Below are 19361 nucleotides of genomic sequence, written 5' to 3'. Positions count from 1 at the left end.
TTAAAAATAATGCCCTGCCAAGTATCCTCTTCTAACATTTGTTCAAAGTCGGACATGTTGTGTTGTGTCAGACGAGAAGCATTGTGAAAGTTTTGAGTCACACGCTTAGGAAATGGTGGATAGGAATTTAAGGGCTGATCCTCCTTGTGAAAACGTACTGACCCATACTGAATATTCGTTCATCATGCATAGGAATGCACTGACCATAAAGTAGCACACATACACACACACACACATATATATATATATATATATATATATATATATATATATATATATATATATAATAAATTCCACTGGTGCAAAATGCAATAGTGATGGCAACAGTGTTTTTCTGCTTAAAAACAATCTGTCCTTGTGAAAAAGGAGTACACCTTAGCATACTTTTAAAAAGAGTATGGAAATAAAGGAATATACTGAAGTGCAAACTGAATGAACACTTATTTGAAATTAAGTGAAAATGTATTATTACATTTATATTAAATTAGTTTCACTTAAGAATGCTTTTTTGAGGCACATAGGACTTGCATACATCTATATATGTAATATCATAATTCCATTGTCATTTAAATATGATGTACACATAGCATTGTGGAATTTACATGCATTTTTAATCACACATTTGTAATGATGAAACAATAAATAAAAAAAACTACAGTTAAAATCATAATCAAGTTTACATATGCTGTAATATGTTAGTCAGCACAAAGCACTACAAAAGACAATAAATTAAAATTAAATAAAAAAACGTTTGATTTTCAATTATTTCAAAGTGCAGTGTACACAGTCATGAAAGTATACTCTCTTTAAGTACATTTAAGTGGTCTTTTATTTTAATAATATAATATCTGCAGGTACATTTTAAAATATAAGATTTGAAGTAGGCTACACGAGTAAGCACACTTCTTTTTCACAAGGGTGGTTTGCTGGTTTTAGCTGGTTTTCGATGGTCTAACTGGTTTCACGAGTGACAGATTTAAGGTGTGTTTTGTTCCAGCAGAGTTGATTGGAGTCGAATTCCTCGTTCATAAATCTGTAACAGGACCACTGTTAAATTCATTTACATACTCATGCTTACATTCATTCGCGTTTGTACTGTAAACCCGTCAGCGTTTTCTGTAACGTTAAGCCCTAAACAGTTAACATTTAGGCTATAGTTCCCACCCAACCTCACACTCATCATTCGGGCGGAGCCCCGGTATAAATTCCTGCTCTGCTTGACCAACCCTTGCACAGGACATTCAGTACATTCTTTCATCTTCAGGTGACGCTCTGCCTTTTATCACCGTAAGTACGCAAACTTTTACTATTCTGGAACAAGTTGACATTTAAATAAAGGCATAGCCTACAACATTGTTTTACTTAGTTACCGACTGTTAGCGGTTTTTAAAAGTTTTTACCTTAGTGTTGTAAGATTTCTCTACTTGTAAAGTGATAGTAATACATAACTTTGAAATACGAACTGCACTTTTTAAATGGGGTGTGTGTGTGTGTGTGTGTGTGTGTATGCACAGATTTTATGGCCGTCAGTGTCACTTAGGCTACAATCTAAACGTTAAAATAATTTATTAATTCTGAAATACTTTAAACAATTGCATCAGGATATAGGTCTTCTAATAATAAATGCCTCTTTTTTTAATGCAACTATCTGGCATGACATCTGGTGGGCATTACTCACACTCTGGCTTATTTCCAAATGGAAAAATCCACTTCTGTTTCCCAGTCTGCCCAATGGGAGGAGAACAATGGCTGTTTGCATAATATGCAGTTTGATTAAGGGATGAGACAAAAACTAATACATTTTCTCTCACTGTAGACAGTCAAAATGCCGTCTGATCTGGAGAGAGCAATGGAGACTCTGATCATGGTGTTTCACCGTTATGCCGACACAGAGGGTAGCACAGCATCCCTGAGTCGCAAAGAGCTCAAACTGCTGATGCAGAGTGAGCTGTCTAGCTTTCTGAAGGTACACATTTCCATCTATCATACACCCAAGGCGGGACAACTTTAAACATAGGCTTGGGCCCTGTAATGATCAGGGCCCTCTAATGGTATAGAACGGGCAGGGCCGTACCAAGCATGGGGCGGGACCCAGTGCAAGGTAGTGGAAGCCACCCTCTGGTCCGTTCCCCTCAAGTGCGGGGCCTGGTGCGGTCGTAACGGTTGCACCGCCCTAAGGAGGGCCCTGAGCAAGGGGCCTCTGATATCCATACCGAATCATTCAGATCTTCTTCAACTTTTACTCTTTTTCCATAATCTGTGGAAACCTACTTCCAATTCTATTATATTGCAAACATGTATCTTTTGTTTCTCCCAGAGTCAGAAGGACCCTGCTGCCATTGACAGGATTATGAAGGATCTGGACTCTAATGGAGACGGAGAGGTGAATTTTGAAGAGTTTGTGTCTCTTGTGGTGGGCCTCTCCATTTCCTGCGAACAGATCTACAGGCATGGGGTGTCAAAAAGAATTAAATAGCCAAACATGAGGGCAAAGAAGAATGTCTGTTTTTCTTTTTCGTCATTTTGTTAATGTTTTTCACTTTCAGCCACATGCCTTGAAGTTGTTACTACAGTTACACTGTATGTATGTTTTGCAAAAGATGATGTTTTGTTATTTTTGTCCAGTGATGTTCAAATTTACTTTAAGTTTTTATAAGTGTCAGCATTGGGCACAAAATGTATTCTCAAAAGTTCTGTAAGTTCCACCATGGAAATAAACACTCAATGATTTTCCAGTTTTTTTTTGTTTTTTGTTTTTTTTGTGCCTCCATACTGTTCAGGGCTTGACTCCAAAATACTCTGCAAAATTATTAAGATATCATATCAGAAGTTATTCTGATGACACTTTTGGAGACAATTTCAAAAGACAATGCAAACTGCTCTTTATGATTGTCTTAAGGTGCAGACACATTGGAACTTAAAAAAACATCTTATAGATTGAGTTTGAGAGTACCAAATACAATCTTAACAGAGAATATTTTCCAGACATAAGCCTCTGAGAACTTTTGCTTGAATGAATATTTATATAATGATAATTATACAAAACGGGTTCCATTTTAGTCCTTCATATGCACATTTTCCCATGATTTTAAACATTTGATTAGATATATCAGCATTAAATTATCTTTACAAGCACAAGGCTTTTAATATTAAATTACTCGTCAGCTCTGTTATACTTTCTGTAGGCATTATGTCCCAACATACAGCATATTTATTCAACTTGAGATGATAATGCAATTTATTAACACATTATATAGGCTACCTGAGCTACAAAACAACCTTTGCCTTTCCCAGAAATGACTGAAACTCTAATAGACACACAAATGGCATGATAACAGCAACAGCAACAACAACAACAAATATGTAATGGTTATTTTCAACATTAAATGGTACAGAGAAATGCAGACTAAGATGCTCATGTCAAAGGCCATATATACCAAAAAGTGCTTAACACAGTCATATGATTAGCTTAGATCATTACAAACCAATCACCAGAACAAATCACAGTGAAGAAGACTTGAGTGACATTGATTTTTACTCAACTGTATGATTTAAATATACATGTATCTTTCTATTCAGGAGACTCACTTGGTTGTTGTGGCCAGTGATCTCCCGGACGAGAATATAACTTAATTTCTACAAAGAGCAACTTGGGAGTCGTGTCAGGTATATGCTGTGCAGCTGAGAAACAGATTCTACGCTCAAAAGACAACAACAGAACATCTATGTGTGATTGAGGTAGTAATAGAAGTACTAAAGATTCTACGCTCAAAAGACCACCGCAGAGACAGTGATAGTGTTGGAAGACTATAGAGCCGCCCTCGGGGTGAGGCTGTAATACTCTGAGTTAGTATTAATGATCCTGTGTCGGACCAGCGTACACCTGAGAAGGACGGTGAGAGTGTATAGATGCTAAAGACCTGTGTGCTCATGTGTGATTGAGGTAGCGATAGTAGCTTCTTGACGGGACACCTTACTTCAGGGAAGTATTGTGCAAGTATCCAGGGAATTACCTCGAGATACTGTAGTTATTTTTAACAACTGGAAGTTGTTTAAATTGTCCGTGGTGAAGAAGTCAGATTAAGTAGGTATATTTGTATTAACATTTTCCACGACAAACACAACACAACACAGAAATGCCAATCCTTAAGAGCAACCAGACTGGAGGAAACACCATTTTCATAAACAGGGTCAATCACAGACTTCAACAGTGACTTTGTGAATGTTCAAAGAGCAGCTAATTCACAGACTGTCTTTATTTTCTCTCCACGCTTCCTTTAAAATTTCCATAAATAATAGGATTCTCGTTGTCTAACACAGTAACAATGAGGGATATCACAAAGGTCTCTACCAATCCACTTATGCCTATAGTATGATACATCAGTCTGTCATCATTGCCCAGTATATAAAAAAAACACATTTTATTGCCCTGAAATTAGTTTATATAACTACAATATGACCAAGAATATGAAAAATTAAATATGTTGTTTCTGAATGCTTTCTATTTTGAATAGATAACTTAATCATCCCGCCCTCACTTAATCCTCTGTTTACACATCAGACATTCAGTAAACACCAAACACAGATTTAACTTTGAACCACAGGCATATCAATATTTAATGCAACCCTGTAATGTCATTAATGAATCTCAATGTCTTTCTCATTTTTTTTATTTTTTTTTTAGCCTATCATTATTGTGTAATTTGTGGAGCATTATAGGCTACTACTTTTTTTTGTTTGTTTGTTTTATTTTTTTAAGCTCGCTCGACATCATGCAGAGTGCTTGCAAGCTGGTGTTTATTATAGATACACGTACCTGAATTCATTTTACATAATAAAATATAATTTTAGGATCTGTTGATTCAAACAACTTTGGTGGTTTTCAAATGTACGTTACCCCCTCCCCCCTCCACCGACAATGTGTGGGCGTGTTTGAAATCCGTGTAAACAGTCGCGTTGCCTTGCAACCAGAATGACTCTTAAGGGTGTGTCAGCCACATGAGGTCATGGGAGCCAGTCTATGGTGCTAACCCAGTCTATCGTGCTAACATGTTTTTTTCCTTTTTTTTTTCTTTCTCCTCCGTATGATTTGTCTGGACTTAAAATCAGATCTTCAGTATAACTATAATCAGTATATCAATACAATTACAATTATTATTACCATTATTATGCACATATTTATAATACTTGATATAATACATAATATTACATGATGCACAAACAAAGTGAATGGTACAAGGACACTTTTATTTATTTATTATTTCTTGTAAAAGTGAATTAAAGTGTCTAATGTCTGTCATGTGATCATATAGACCTTATTCACAGCAGCGCCATCTTCGTTTTTTTAACAGGAATGAAAGCAAGGTTGTGTGAGGGATAGATTATCAGACGTACATCTCTTCAGTGAGTTATACTGGTGTTGTGTTTTTGGCTTGTTCTGCTGGCGAAACACAGCATTATCTTTCCAAAAAAAATTCAGTAGACCAAAAAAAAAGAGCCCCAGACAATATTAGCAGTGTAAAATTATAAGTGACCTCGGAGCTTTATACAGCTTCTTACAGCGGATGCCACTGAAAACACGGTAATTCTATCACAGCCTCGCTTTCATTCGTGGCGCAGCTCTTAATGGTCTATTATAGTTCAGGAAGTTGATCACTAGATGTCAGCAGTATTCCACACGTCATGAGTTCTTCCATCAACTCGCTCTTCCTCTTCTCTCCTACTTTTATATTTCTCTATCTTGTAGACAAGTAACCCAACAATTCTTTTTTTTTCTTTCTCCACAGATAATATCAGACATGTCTGTAGGCTACATTTAGACCGCTGTTTTGCTGAATGTTTATGATGGATGACACCAATGATTATATTTTTGCAATTTATTTTTGTTACAGTTTTTTTTACTTTATTAGGCCCCTATAGTAGGCTATATTATAATTTTTGGTTACATACGTGTTACAGTGTAATTACACATTTCGTAGCTACTGAGTAATTCAACTTATTAGGGTTTGGAATAAAAATGTTAGTTTATGTTATGTTTATGTTATTCATGTATGCATAATATTATGGAGCGAATTATGTGCCATAATTATAACAAACAAATCCAGCATTTTGCAAACAAACTCAATCTACTTCGCAAAGGAAAACTCCACTCGCAAACAAACTCGATCCGCTTTGCAAAGGAAAACTCGACTCGCAAACAAACAGAAAGCAATGTGCAAGCACAAAGGTCAGTTTGAGTGAAAATGCAGTGGAGTTACAAATATGTATTGTGTTTTACAAATATAAATAAATGAACCAAGATAATACTTCACAAATATATACAAACCATCCTTCAAATTGCATGTAACCTTTGAACAAATACCAAATCTAGTGCATACAAATGCATATCTGTCTGTTATGATTGTGTGACGCTTCGCTTTTTATGAGATCTCTCGGCTCGATTTTCTCACAAATGTGTCCAGGCAGATTTTCTCACAAATGCGTCCAGGCAGATTTTCTCACAAATGCGTCCAGGCAGATTTACTAGTAAGTACATGTAACAAGGTCACTGTTACACACGGCCACTAAAATAAAGAGTGAACTAGTTTTTCTGTAGAGCTTATGATCTCTCGAGTCAAATCCTCATGGCTATGGCACCTATATATAATGGCTCCTATAATGCTCCTTTTTTTGCGTGCATATTTGCTTAGGTGTGTTTGTGCAATAAAAACACCTGAGGTTATGCTTACCTTACAATGTAGAAGAGCCTGCTTTGAACAAAAGATAATTAGGCTAAATAGAGTACACTTAAAAGCACACACCCTTCTTTTTAATACTCCACAGCCTAAAGGTTTTTCTCAGAGGTTAGAGTAAAATACTTTGGTGGGGTTTACATTCACCGACATTTACTTTGCTGTTAGTGTTATCATCTTTGTTATGTTCTGCAAATATATAAAAAAGATTCTGTGATGGAAGATATATGATAAATATGTTTGGTTAAGTTAATTAGAAAGGGTGTGTCTGTTTATCTGGCTGTTTACTTTGGTCTCCAAAAAGTAGACTATATTACGACACTGGATGATGAGTCAGTGTCTTTGTATTTATGTCATGTATGAAAAGCTTAAGGGAAATTCTGTTGCTCCACAACCGAGCATAAAGATGAGCAGTCATCGTCTAGTATGGTTTTGTGCACCATTGCATGCATTATTGTCTGCAGATGGCTTCATTATTGTTAAAAAATTACCATTTTGCAAATATCAGGCATTCTTTGATGTCTGACTAGATTTAGAGAGGATAAGTGTGTCTCTGTTTACTGCAAATATGAAGCTTCGTTTGAAGCTTGTGATTCAAGCCTCCACGAAAATATAGCCAACAACGTCATAGCTACACAATGAGTCTTTCAGCTTTTTCCTAAATGTTGAAGATGAAACATTATTAAAAGAATGTTTAAAGAAAGGGCATGCAGTCACTTCAGAAAAAAAAAACATGCAACTATGGCGTTCAGGGTGCATGAGACCAGTTAGTTCAGGCTTCCACAATTTTCTACGTGGAAGGAAGGACAATGGGCAACACCCAGAAGAGAGAGCGAAAGAGTCACTCATGTCCTTTGTGACTCAGATTCCCCATGCAGTCTGACTTGGGAAATCCCCAATCATTTTTTTGTTTTGTTTATTTACTGTAATCAAATTGCATAACCATAGTAAAACACAGCAGAATATCATATTTTAATCTAAAAAGTGTAACAGATTACATAACCATGTATTATTTTACGAAGCATGAGACTCATCAGACTGGATTGGGCGTGCTACGAATCCTACATAGCCCAAGAATGAATCATTCCTGCCACTGTGTGTGCGTGTGTGTGCATGTGTGTGCTATGGAAAATAAAATCTGTGCTTTAAAAGCAGCAGACGATTTACTCCAACAAAACATCTGCATAACTTCTCTGGAACCACAACACTGAGGTAAGTGCAAGAAAATAAGAAGAGAGAAAGAGAAAAAGAAAGTGCAAATAGATACAAAAGATTTTAGAAACAGTCTAGAGGAATTTACAGCACACTATGATGGATTTAATGCATGACTCTTGTTATTTAACTCAAGTCTTATTTAAAGGGATATATCATTCAAGTTCTGTCATACTCACAATCATGTCATTCCAGACCTGTATGAAATTCTTTCTTCTGTGGAACACGGAAGAGGATATTTTTGAAATGTCAATTATTTTTGTCCGTTCAATGAAAGTCAGTTGGGTCCAACATAAAGAAACATTGGAACCCACTGGCTATTATTGTACTGACAAAAACATTCTTCAAAATCTCATTTCATTCAGACCCTTTGTATCTTCACAGTGCAGCTTAAATTGCATTCCTGAGTTGCAGACCATCATTGTGTGGGTATGTCTTGCAGCAAATATAAATGTGTTTGTTTTGCATTGGCCATATACCTTCTTTATGGTGACTTTAGGATGATAAATGTGCATGAAGAGGTTCTGACTGGCATTAGTGAACTTCATGAATCTCTTTCTCATAGACATGTCTAAGCTGGAGAAAGCCATCGTGGCCATAGTGGAGGTGTTTGAGGAGTATGCAGGAACAGATGAGAAGAAGTCCCAGCTCAGTAATGCTGAACTCGGACAGCTTATTAAAGCCCAACTGACCAGTCCTGAATTTAAGGTTAGAATGAGAGAGATGCATAGAAAAAAAGATGACGTTTTGAGAAAGATAGTCATTGGTTGGGAGAAGTGAAAACCTCCAACATGTTGCAACAAATCAAAACGTGTTGTGCAGGAAAGGCTTATTATGGCAACATGGCATGAGAAGCGTTTACCCAAATAAGTCGTAACACGCATGATGGAAACTCGAAAATATTCCTGCTCTTCATTCCTGCTCTCATTCCTTTGCTAACATACTTTTTAGAAACTCATGCACTGCTGCCCTTCATCATTTTTTTCTTTTTGGAGCTATGAGTGGTATGTAGCCTAAGTAATAACAGGATTGACATTCCTCCCTCTATGTCTGTCTCAGGATAAAGTGGATCCAGAGAATATTAAGGAGGTGATGGAAGAACTGGATAAGAACCATGATGGAGAAGTGAACTTCCGTGAATTCAGTCAGTGTATTTCTGGTCTAGCCAGGGCCTACTATATGAAGAAGCATGGCAAGGAAAAGAGCAGAGGGAGGGGCAGAGGGGGTCAGGATAAGTGAACACACACGTCCTTCACACACTTTTCTCACATGCCTCCTATAAGGTCCCAAAGTACCTCTCAGTGTCGCACACTGTGCTTTTTAATGTTGCCAACAATTTTATATGGTGTAATATAAAGTGACAGTATGGCACAATAGAAAATGGTGTTATGACAGAGTTGTGCAAAATGCTTGTCCTCTCTAACGAACAGTATTTTACTTATAGACATTTTGCAAAAGTGTAATTTATAGTTCTGTGGACACTAATAAAACCCTCTTGTGATCACTCATGTGTACTTCTCACTTTTTTCTCTTCATTTAGTTTTTATATGACATAATATATACCAATTATTGCATTTATTATATCACATATAGGCTAATTATTTGTAAAATCTGCTCAAAATAACTTTATTTAAATCAATGAGTGCATGTTATATTTTAATATTAAATTATTTGTGTATGTTGGGGGGGGGGGGGGGGGTTATATTATTTATTTACGTCATATCACATTTTGGGGGTAAAATACATTATATAAATATATATTTATGTCAGTTATTGCATGTTATGCTTCTTGTGAAAAATAATAATAAATTGGGACAAAAAACCTGAATTCACCCCACACTCAAAAACACACGACTGAATCATTAAATGATGTTTTATTAACAAAGCTCGGGAAGAGCACGTTTAGATAATTAAACCTAATTCACAAGATGTAAAATAAGTCTCTGATGTCCCCAGAGTGTGTATGTGAAGTTTCAGCTCAAAATACCCAACAGATCATTTTTTACAGCATGTTTAAATTGTCATTTTTGGGGGCTCAGAAAAACGCGCTGTTTTAGTGTGTGCCCTTTAAATGCAAATAAGCTGCTGCTGGACGACCCAGGGGGCGGAGCTTCATGAGCTCGCGCTCAGTCTCTCAGGACAATTTCATCTCACGGAATGATGATAATATCAGAAACTCTCAGTAACGGTGTTCATTTCGAGTCGGACAATAATGCCTACAGAGTCAGAGTGCTGTATAGAGATGAAACAGGTATAGTTTAGTAGTTTAATTACGGTTATTATAACGTATTTGTCATCTGCTTGTATGTATCCATTATTTATTAATAGCCTACAAGTCTGCTCTTTCGCACCAGGTCCGAATGATGATCAAACATATACTGATGAGTTTAATAAAGTTTATTGTACATCACACAAAAGATGAAGCGTCAGTTTTACTTAAGAAAATCACCGTAAGAGCTGAGTAAACACAGTAAGTTATAAGAAGTGTGCAAGTACATAAACGAATTTCGGTAGAGTTGAGGGAGCATTCCTGTGGGCGGAGGTTAGTCAAAAAACTGTTCTACTGACGTCATTAAAGAAAGAAGTAGAGGGATGTAGTCCAAACTGGCCGTTCGATGTAGGCGACTTCTGTTAAATAAAATATCTCGCTTGGCATTGAACTTTGAGCTTTATAATTTTACAGATATTATTTATACTCTAACAACAACATTACACACTAACTAAAGTTTGAAACATGGGATCACGAAGAACGGGACCTTTAAACACCTGTTGAGCGCATTCAGATAATCAAAAGCTAATTAAACAGGAGTGGAGCACATTCAGTTAATCAACCCAATCAACGAATTAAGAGGTATATATACAGCAGGGCTGCGTTCAGCCCCGACAAAACGTTGCACAACGTTTTTTAAACAGAAACGGTGATGCGTTGAACACACTGTTCTGATGACGCAAGAGTTGCAACTATGGCAGCTGAGAAGGCCATTCTTTGTGAAGAATTTTAGGAGCCTGATGAAGTCGGTATAAATATGTGTTTAATACTACAAAATATGTCCGATGTTACAGTTACTGCCGCCCAGAACAAAAGAGAACATCCCAGTCGAGTGAAGGGATTGCTGAAACTGAAGCACACATCTTACCTAATTCAGACTAAAACACATCTATTTAGCCTCACACACTGACTTTATTTGTAGTTCATGAATATGAATATGAATACTGTTTTAATACCCTGTATTTTCTTTCTCATGTTTAGGAAAAGCACTTAATTACCATTGTTTAGCCTATACAAAATGTCATACACTTGCAATGAAGCTAAAAATATAAACAACTACATCATTATGTTGATATCCTATATTTTTACAATAAAACTTACGACAAACATGTCGTCTAATATCCTCAGTTGTTGCGTATACCGAGCTGCATCGAACACATTTGTAAATTACTTTCCCTGAACCCATTGTGCGAGTTCAGGGGCACGCATGTTCAAGTTCAAAACGGTGCGCAGCGTTTTGCTACGGTTTCCGGGTTGAACGTCATGTTTCCTGGAAACGGCGTGCACCGGTGTGCAACGGGGTTTGAGATACGTTTTCTCTTGTTTGGTGGGTGTGTCAGAACTGCAGTCCAATCAGCAGCAACATGTATATAAAGCACGCGGTATTAAAGTGAACTCGCACAATGGGTTCAAGGAAAGTAATTTACAAATGTGTTCGATGCAGCTCGGTATATGCAACAACTGAGGATATTAGAAGACATGTTTGTCGTAAGTTTTATTGTAAAAATATAGGATATCAACATAATGATGTAGTTGTTTATATTTTTAGCTTCATTGCAAGTGTATGACATTTGTTATAGAAATAAACAATGGTAATTAAGAGCTTTTCCTAAAAATAAGAAAGAAAATACATGGTATTAAAACAATATGAACTACAAATAAAGTCAGTATGTGAGGCTAAATAGATGTGTTTTAGTCTGAATTAGGTAAGATGTGTGCTTCCATTTCAGTTTCAGCAATCCCTTCACTCGATTGGGATGTTCTCTTTTGTTCTGGGCGGCAAGTGCAGTAACTGTAACATCGGGCATATTTTGTAGTATTAAACACATATTTATACCGACTTCATCAGGCTCCGAAAATTCTTCACAAAGAATGGCCTTCTCAGCTGCCATAGTTGCAACTCTTGCGTCATCAGAACAGTGTGTTCAACGCATCACCGTTTCTGTTTAAAAAACGTTGTGCAACGTTTTGTCGGGGTTGAACGCAGCCCAGTTCACTTTAATACCGCGTGCTTTATATACATGTTGCTGCTGATTGGACTGCAGTTCTGACACACCCACCAAACAAGAGAAAACGTATCTCAAACCCTGTTGCACACCGGTGCACGCCGTTTCCAGGAAACATGACGTTCAACCCGGAAACCGTAGCAAAACGTTGCGCACCGTTTTGAACTTGAACGTGCCCCAGACTTGCCTCCGTTCGTTGACAGTTTAACAGCATCCATTCTGCTGTAATGAGCTTGAGCATTTAAAGTGACAGACAAGCACGTGCTTAGAATAAACAGAACGATATCTTTATAGTTATCGTTCTTGGTGTGAATAGGCCTTAAGTTTAAGTCAAGTCACCTTAATTTAGCCCTATATAGCACTTTACACAATACAAATTGTTTCAAAGCATCTTCACTGGCATCAACAGAAAAATAATGAGAGATGAAAACAGAGTTCAATTCTGCTGTAAAAGAGCCCTAAAAAGACAGGTCAGTCAAGATTATCAAATGTGGACACAAACAGTTCAGTTCAGATATAAAGCAGCTCTGTAGAAAACAGTGATGTTGTCATCCAGCTCAGTTCTTATGCAATAGTGTCAGTGCATCCAAGACAAAAATATTGCTGAATATTAAAGGGGTGGTATAATGCCCATTTCACAAGATGTAAAATAAGTCTCAGATGTCCCCAGAGTGTGTATGTGAAGTTTTAGCTCAAAATACCCCACAGATATTTTTATATAGCATGTTAAAATTGTCAATTTTTGAGGGTGAGCAAAAACGCACCGTTTTGTGTCTGTTCCTTTAAATGCAAACAAGCTACTGCTCCAGCACAGAGGGCGGAGCTTCAACAGCTTGCTCTCACACAGACATGCACTGAAAATTTCAAAAACTTTTAGCCTTTTATGTTCAAATCGGATTCAGACAATGATGGAGAGACTCAAGAAGAAGTGACAACATGTAGAATGCAACAGGACATTTCTGAATGGTCAGTTGAGGAATTTATGTAGCTTATGTGTAGTTATCTTCTAGTCATTGATTGGCATATTCTGTCTTGATAATCTATAAATCGTGTTCTGGGGGTGGGGGTTATGTAAATTTTAGGGTTGGTGATGTCCTTAACCCGGGAGGAATGTTGTGTAGTCTCTACCAGCCGTTTGTTGTAGTCTTAAAAAGCCATTTCTTTAAAAGCAAATATCTCCCTTTGCTTTGAACTTTGAGCACTGTAACTTTGCAGATGTTGTTTATGCTCAAACAGCAACATTACACACTAACTAAAGTTAGAAAAGTGAAATCATAATCAACCACCCCTTTAAGTGTACCCAACTATGCAAGCCAAAGGTGACAGTGGCAAGGAGTAAAAACTAACCCGAACCAACATACTGTGGTTTAATTCCAGGCTGCATCACAAGTCAGATTGTGGATTGGTATCATTAAGAATATTCCATTCGTTCTGCTTGAAGATTGGAAAATATCACACCGGCATATGTTGGGGAGGAGTCGAAGCTGGCCATAGGGGTCTGTGCAGAGGTCTGCTGCAAGTTTAGTGAGTTTACTCAATTCAGTTCATCAATAAGTACATTTTTGAGTGTATATAAAAACGTTTGAATGCAATAAATATTTTTTTTCCTTCTAATTGGACTTTTTGTACTCTTGTACTCTATGGCAGTTGACTTACTTGCTCCATGCAAACATGAATGCAAACATGTTTTGTAAGATTGTTTGGCACAAATGATTCTGTCACACCTCCTTTTTACACATGCTGTCATCCTCTCTGTGAATGTACAGTAAGCTTAAAAAAAATCACAAAATGTTTTAGGTAAAGTAGGCCTACCCTTTGAAAAAGTCATTTAAAAGTCTGTCTGAAAGAGTCAGAATTTAAATCTTTCTTAAATTTACATCAAATATATGCTATATTTTAATCAAATTCATACAAATAAAAAAAAGTATACACAAACACAATTAACCTACCCTACCTTGCCCTATCGTGTATGCATTTCATAAAGGCCTAGATCAAACAGAGGTGTGCTGACAGGAGGCAGTTTTGTTTGAAGTATCTCATTGACTTATTCAAATTGACATTTCTGCTGCAGTGCAAAGGCAAATAACTCACCCATTTTGATTATAGGCAATCCAGCTTAGCTGATTGTTGTCAGGTGATCAGTCACTCATATGACACATTTACAGACCCAAGATGAAATTTAGGACTGTAATAAAAAAAAAAAAAAAAAAAACAATATTCAAATTCCCAATATAACAGTCAAAGAGAACAAGATAATAGATTGTTACATAATAGCAGCTTTAGAAGGTCAAGGTGTATTTCAGGAGCAGGTTTAAACCTGTAAGCCAACTGCCACTAATTCTTTTCTCACATTTGCGTAGGCTATACCAAAACGTTACAACATGTAGCCTACCTGAACATAAAAGGCTAAAAGTTTTTGAAATTTTCAGTGCATGTCTGTGTGAGAGCAAGCTGTTGAAGCTCCGCCCTCTGTGCTGGAGCAGTAGCTTGTTTGCATTTAAAGGAACAGACACAAAACGGTGCGTTTTTGCTCACCCTCAAAAATTGACAATTTTAACATGCTATATAAAAATATCTGTGGGGTATTTTGAGCTAAAACTTCACATACACACTCTGGGGACATCTGAGACTTATTTTACATCTTGTGAAATGGGCATTATACCACCCCTTTAATATTCAGCAATATTTTTGTCTTGGATGCACTGACACTATTGCATAAGAACTGAGCTGGATGACAACATCACTGTTTTCTACAGAGCTGCTTTATATCTGAACTGAACTGTTTGTGTCCACATTTGATAATCTTGACTGACCTGTCTTTTTTGCCACTTCCTGTGGAGTGTTTTTATTTAAGTGACAAAGCAACTAAAATATTGGTCGACTAAGCCTCTTCTCGTCAACTAATGTTTAGTCAACTATTAGGGGGCATTTCACATAGATTTTTATTTTCTCTGTGCAGGTAGGCTACATGTTGTAACGTTTTGGTATAGCCTACGCAAATGTGAGAAAGTCACGCAGTCCGTGGGGCGGCATATAGTTAACTGCGTTTTGTTACAGCAGTCTATGTCGGGCAGGAAATCCGAACATTCACCTATCATCCATCGTCCTCAAATATGGTTTATCATTTGAAACATTTATATGTAACTTGGCCGCTCGCTCTAACGTTAACCTAAATAACTGTGTGCAATGGTGGGTCCGAAATCGTGCACTGTCTGTGTAGGTAGGCTACTACAATTTGAACTTTATTCCTTTTTATTTATGACTACTTTTTCGAATACTAATTCGGACATACAGTTGGCGTACTGTTTTTCGCATACTATATAGTAAGGAAGTAATCGATTTTGGACGCAGCACAAGTAGCGCTCTTACTGCATAACATGGAGACGCCAGCGTTTTCCTGATAACAATGGAAACAATCATTTTTGGTCATGCAGATAAGTGTAATACATCATTAGAAACTGTAACTACTTTTATTTTTGTAAACTCACAATAGCAACTTAATGTTGTGCTTTTGTAAAATAAAGAAAACAAACAGTTTAGTAGTTTAGTGTTTTTTTTGTTTTTTTTTTACTTTTCAGTGTGTTCACAGACATTTTAAGCCGCACTATATGTATTATATCAATAAATTCATGAAGCATGCTGCATGGAAACTTCCTGCAGGGACACCTGTCTCTCTGCAGTATATATTGTTTTTCCCAGAGTGCAGTCCCTGTCCTCCACACCTGTATAGCAGTCTAATGTAAGAGCGAACACACCCACATGTTCCTAAACACACAAAGCACACAAACAGCATCTCGATTAGGCTTGTTTACAAAGGACAGATGGCATTTTGCTTGGAAGAAATACTCTGCACCCCACATGATGAAACCTGGAAAAAAAGTCATAATGTGAGGAAAATTGCACCTAATTAGCACCATAAGAGTACAATTGTATTACACTTATAGATTTAAAAGTATATTCTTAGCAAATGCATGAGTGCACTGCGTTGTTGGTGACGAGATTGAGTAGGTGTGTCTAATCTTTCGACTTGTGCAAATCGGAGCATATTTGTGTACCACAAACATTGCATATTCAATTATTAATGTTATAAAGTCATTAATCTCTTACTGGAAGTTAATTTGCTGTAATTCAATGTCAGAACACACTGGCTCTGCAAGAGACTGATTGTTTAAAATGTGAAACAGTCTAGATGATTGCATGAGGTGTACATGCATGACTTTGAACCGCATTCAAATACTGTCTGGCGGTGAGTCCGGTGACTCACCTTTTGCCCGTTTAGATGCCTGATAACTTGCAGGAAATAATTTCCCTTTGGCGCATTTCCATAAATCAATTATTTAAATTAAGAAGAGAACAAAGACTTGATCTTTAATTTGCTGTCCCACCCATGTCATTCCTTTGGCATGATTTGGTGACATGGTGACAGTTTCAATTGTTCAACTTCAAGAACGAACAAAAGAAAAGTCAACTAAACGCAAACAAAGACACTGAACAAAGACAGACAAATATAAGCATAAAAATCATATATGTTCAGAGGTGATAAATATAGGCAAGAGTTTAAAATGCATTTTACATAAATCCATGTAGCAAAAAAGAAAACACCTACAACAACAAAAGTGATTTACCCTAGAAAGACTGTCACTGTAATAATGCTGTAATATAAAGTTTCAGAGCTGCAATGGGAAAAGTATTACATATACAGATCGAACACTGGCCGCAGGCTTCTGACTGTAACATGGATTTGCAGAAGTGAATGGAGGTAATTGGTGCACATAGTGACTGTTCAAGCAGGGCTACATTAGGGCTTTTCATACTGAAATAGTAAACCCTGGGTCATTCTAAACCCCGGGTAAACGGAATTCTGGGTTATCTTGCTTTACATTTCACACTGTTCATAATTTACCCAGGGTTAACAATTAATCCAGGGTACTCATAAAATGACGTTTCTCATTGTACATTCCTAAACCATGGTTTAACAGTCTTCTTTGCATATTTACAATGTCATTGTCATTGTTTGGATGAACGCAGCACGCGACCTGCTTACATAAAAGCTCTAGCATTGTCGTATAATGAATGGACATTTCGGACTATGAAGGTAAGAATGAAACGGTCTCTTCTTCACTCAAATTGTTGCATTTTCAGGGTTAGCATTTGACATTTTTCCTTTAAAACGCTGAATTTACTATACAATACGAAGTGTTTCCTTGACAGTCCAAAACACACAAAAGCATACACACACACAAAGTCTAGCTGTAACATTCTAACACTGCATCGTATCACACTGTACAAGTTTGGCACCACAATGTTAACACCGCAAAAGTTTCATAACCCCGGGTAAAAAAACGGTGCTAACCCCCATTCTAAATTACAAGTGTGAAACGTTCCTTTACCCTGGGTTAAAGCGTTTTTTAGAACGATGATAACCCGGGGTTAAGCACAGTGTGAAAAGCCCTATTAAGACTAACAGAGACCGAGTCTCAGAGGGGTCCGACACACCTTAATTTTGCAGACTCTGCAGAGACTTACTGATTGCATGATCATTTTGCACATGTATTTCTATTAATGCAGTTCCAAATGTAGGTGCTTCTACAGTAAAATAAAATTGTGATGCAGACTGTAATCATCATCACACCATGTCTGTTCGTTTTGCCAGATGAGAACTGGTCTCCCGATTGAGCCTGCTTTCTCCCAAGGTTTTTTCTCCATTTCTGTCACATGATGTTTGGGTTCCTTGCCAGTGTCACCTTTGCTTAGTTAGGGACACTTAATATTCTGTAATATTATTGACTTGAATGCACTGACACTATTGGATGAGAACTGAACTGAGCTAAACGATGACATCACTGTTTTCGGCAGAGCTGCTTTATAGCTGAATTTAACTCTTATCATTATTAATTAACTTAACACAGTTATTAAACTGAACCGAATCAACACTGAACTGAGCTCAGCTTGCAGAACAATAACACTATTGTCTCTTTAGAGTGAATTGAATTCAGTTTGCATCATTGATCATTACTTTCCTGTTTATTAAAGCTGATTTGAAACAATCTTAAAGTGCTATGAAGGTGACTTGACAATTTCGGCGTACTTTAGAAACATGCTGACTTTCCCTGTGTAAAAATGGCTCACATGGTATAGCAAGCCAAAAAAAACATACATCCTGTGGAAAGTTTAAAATGGGTTGCTGACCTTGCGGTAAGTTTAGTGAGAGATGACTGGATGGTCATAGTTAACTTAGCCAGGGACAATGGTAGAGGTGAGAAACACAGAGAAACCTCAATACCACACTACCTCAATCACACAAACAACACACGCACACAGTTTTGGCTGTTCCCTAAATAGCGTGATTGGTAGTCAACTGCTTTCCAAATAGATAAGAGGGAATAAATGGTTAATTTCATTTGTTTGGGGGAAAAATTGGATCATCATGCATAGGAATGCACTGACCATAAAGTAGCACACATACACACACACATATATATATATATATATATATATATATATATATATATATAATAAATTCCACTGGTGCAAAATGCAATAGTGATGGCAACAGTGTTTTTCTGCTTAAAAACAATCTGTCCTTGTGAAAAAGGAGTACACCTTAGCATACTTTTAAAAAGAGTATGGAAATAAAGGAATATACTGAAGTGCAAACTGAATGAACACTTATTTGAAATTAAGTGAAAATGTATTATTACATTTATATTAAATTAGTTTCACTTAAGAATGCTTTTTTGAGGCACATAGGACTTGCATACATCTATATATGTAATATCATAATTCCATTGTCATTTAAATATGATGTACACATAGCATTGTGGAATTTACATGCATTTTTAATCACACATTTGTAATGATGAAACAATAAATAAAAAAAACTACAGTTAAAATCATAATCAAGTTTACATATGCTGTAATATGTTAGTCAGCACAAAGCACTACAAAAGACAATAAATTAAAATTAAATAAAAAAACGTTTGATTTTCAATTATTTCAAAGTGCAGTGTACACAGTCATGAAAGTATACTCTCTTTAAGTACATTTAAGTGGTCTTTTATTTTAATAATATAATATCTGCAGGTACATTTTAAAATATAAGATTTGAAGTAGGCTACACGAGTAAGCACACTTCTTTTTCAC

At 36.7% G+C, this 19361-nt stretch overlaps 2 protein-coding genes across 2 annotated transcripts; both read left to right on the top strand.

The window, feature by feature from the left end:
- Positions 1-983: 983 nt before the first annotated feature.
- Positions 984-2738, top strand: s100a10b (S100 calcium binding protein A10b). Its single transcript, XM_084087986.1, has 3 exons — positions 984-1287; positions 1817-1966; positions 2318-2738. Exons 2-3 carry the CDS (start codon positions 1826-1828, stop codon positions 2474-2476), a joined length of 300 nt encoding a protein of 99 aa, XP_083944112.1. The 5' UTR covers positions 984-1287; positions 1817-1825; the 3' UTR covers positions 2477-2738.
- A 4762-nt stretch (positions 2739-7500) lies between these two features.
- LOC311066685 (protein S100-A5-like) lies at positions 7501-9447 on the top strand. Its single transcript, XM_084087979.1, has 4 exons — positions 7501-7943; positions 8328-8372; positions 8509-8651; positions 9003-9447. The coding sequence occupies exons 3-4, from the start codon at positions 8511-8513 to the stop codon at positions 9180-9182; spliced, it is 321 nt and encodes a 106-aa protein (XP_083944105.1). The 5' UTR covers positions 7501-7943; positions 8328-8372; positions 8509-8510; the 3' UTR covers positions 9183-9447.
- Positions 9448-19361: the final 9914 nt, after the last annotated feature.

The sequence above is a fragment of the Abramis brama genome, assembly GCF_963993115.1.
Source record: "Abramis brama genome assembly, chromosome: 17".
Lineage (NCBI taxonomy): Eukaryota > Metazoa > Chordata > Actinopteri > Cypriniformes > Leuciscidae > Abramis > Abramis brama.
Note: the sequence above shows the minus strand (reverse complement) of the source record. Positions and strands in the feature narration are given on the sequence as shown.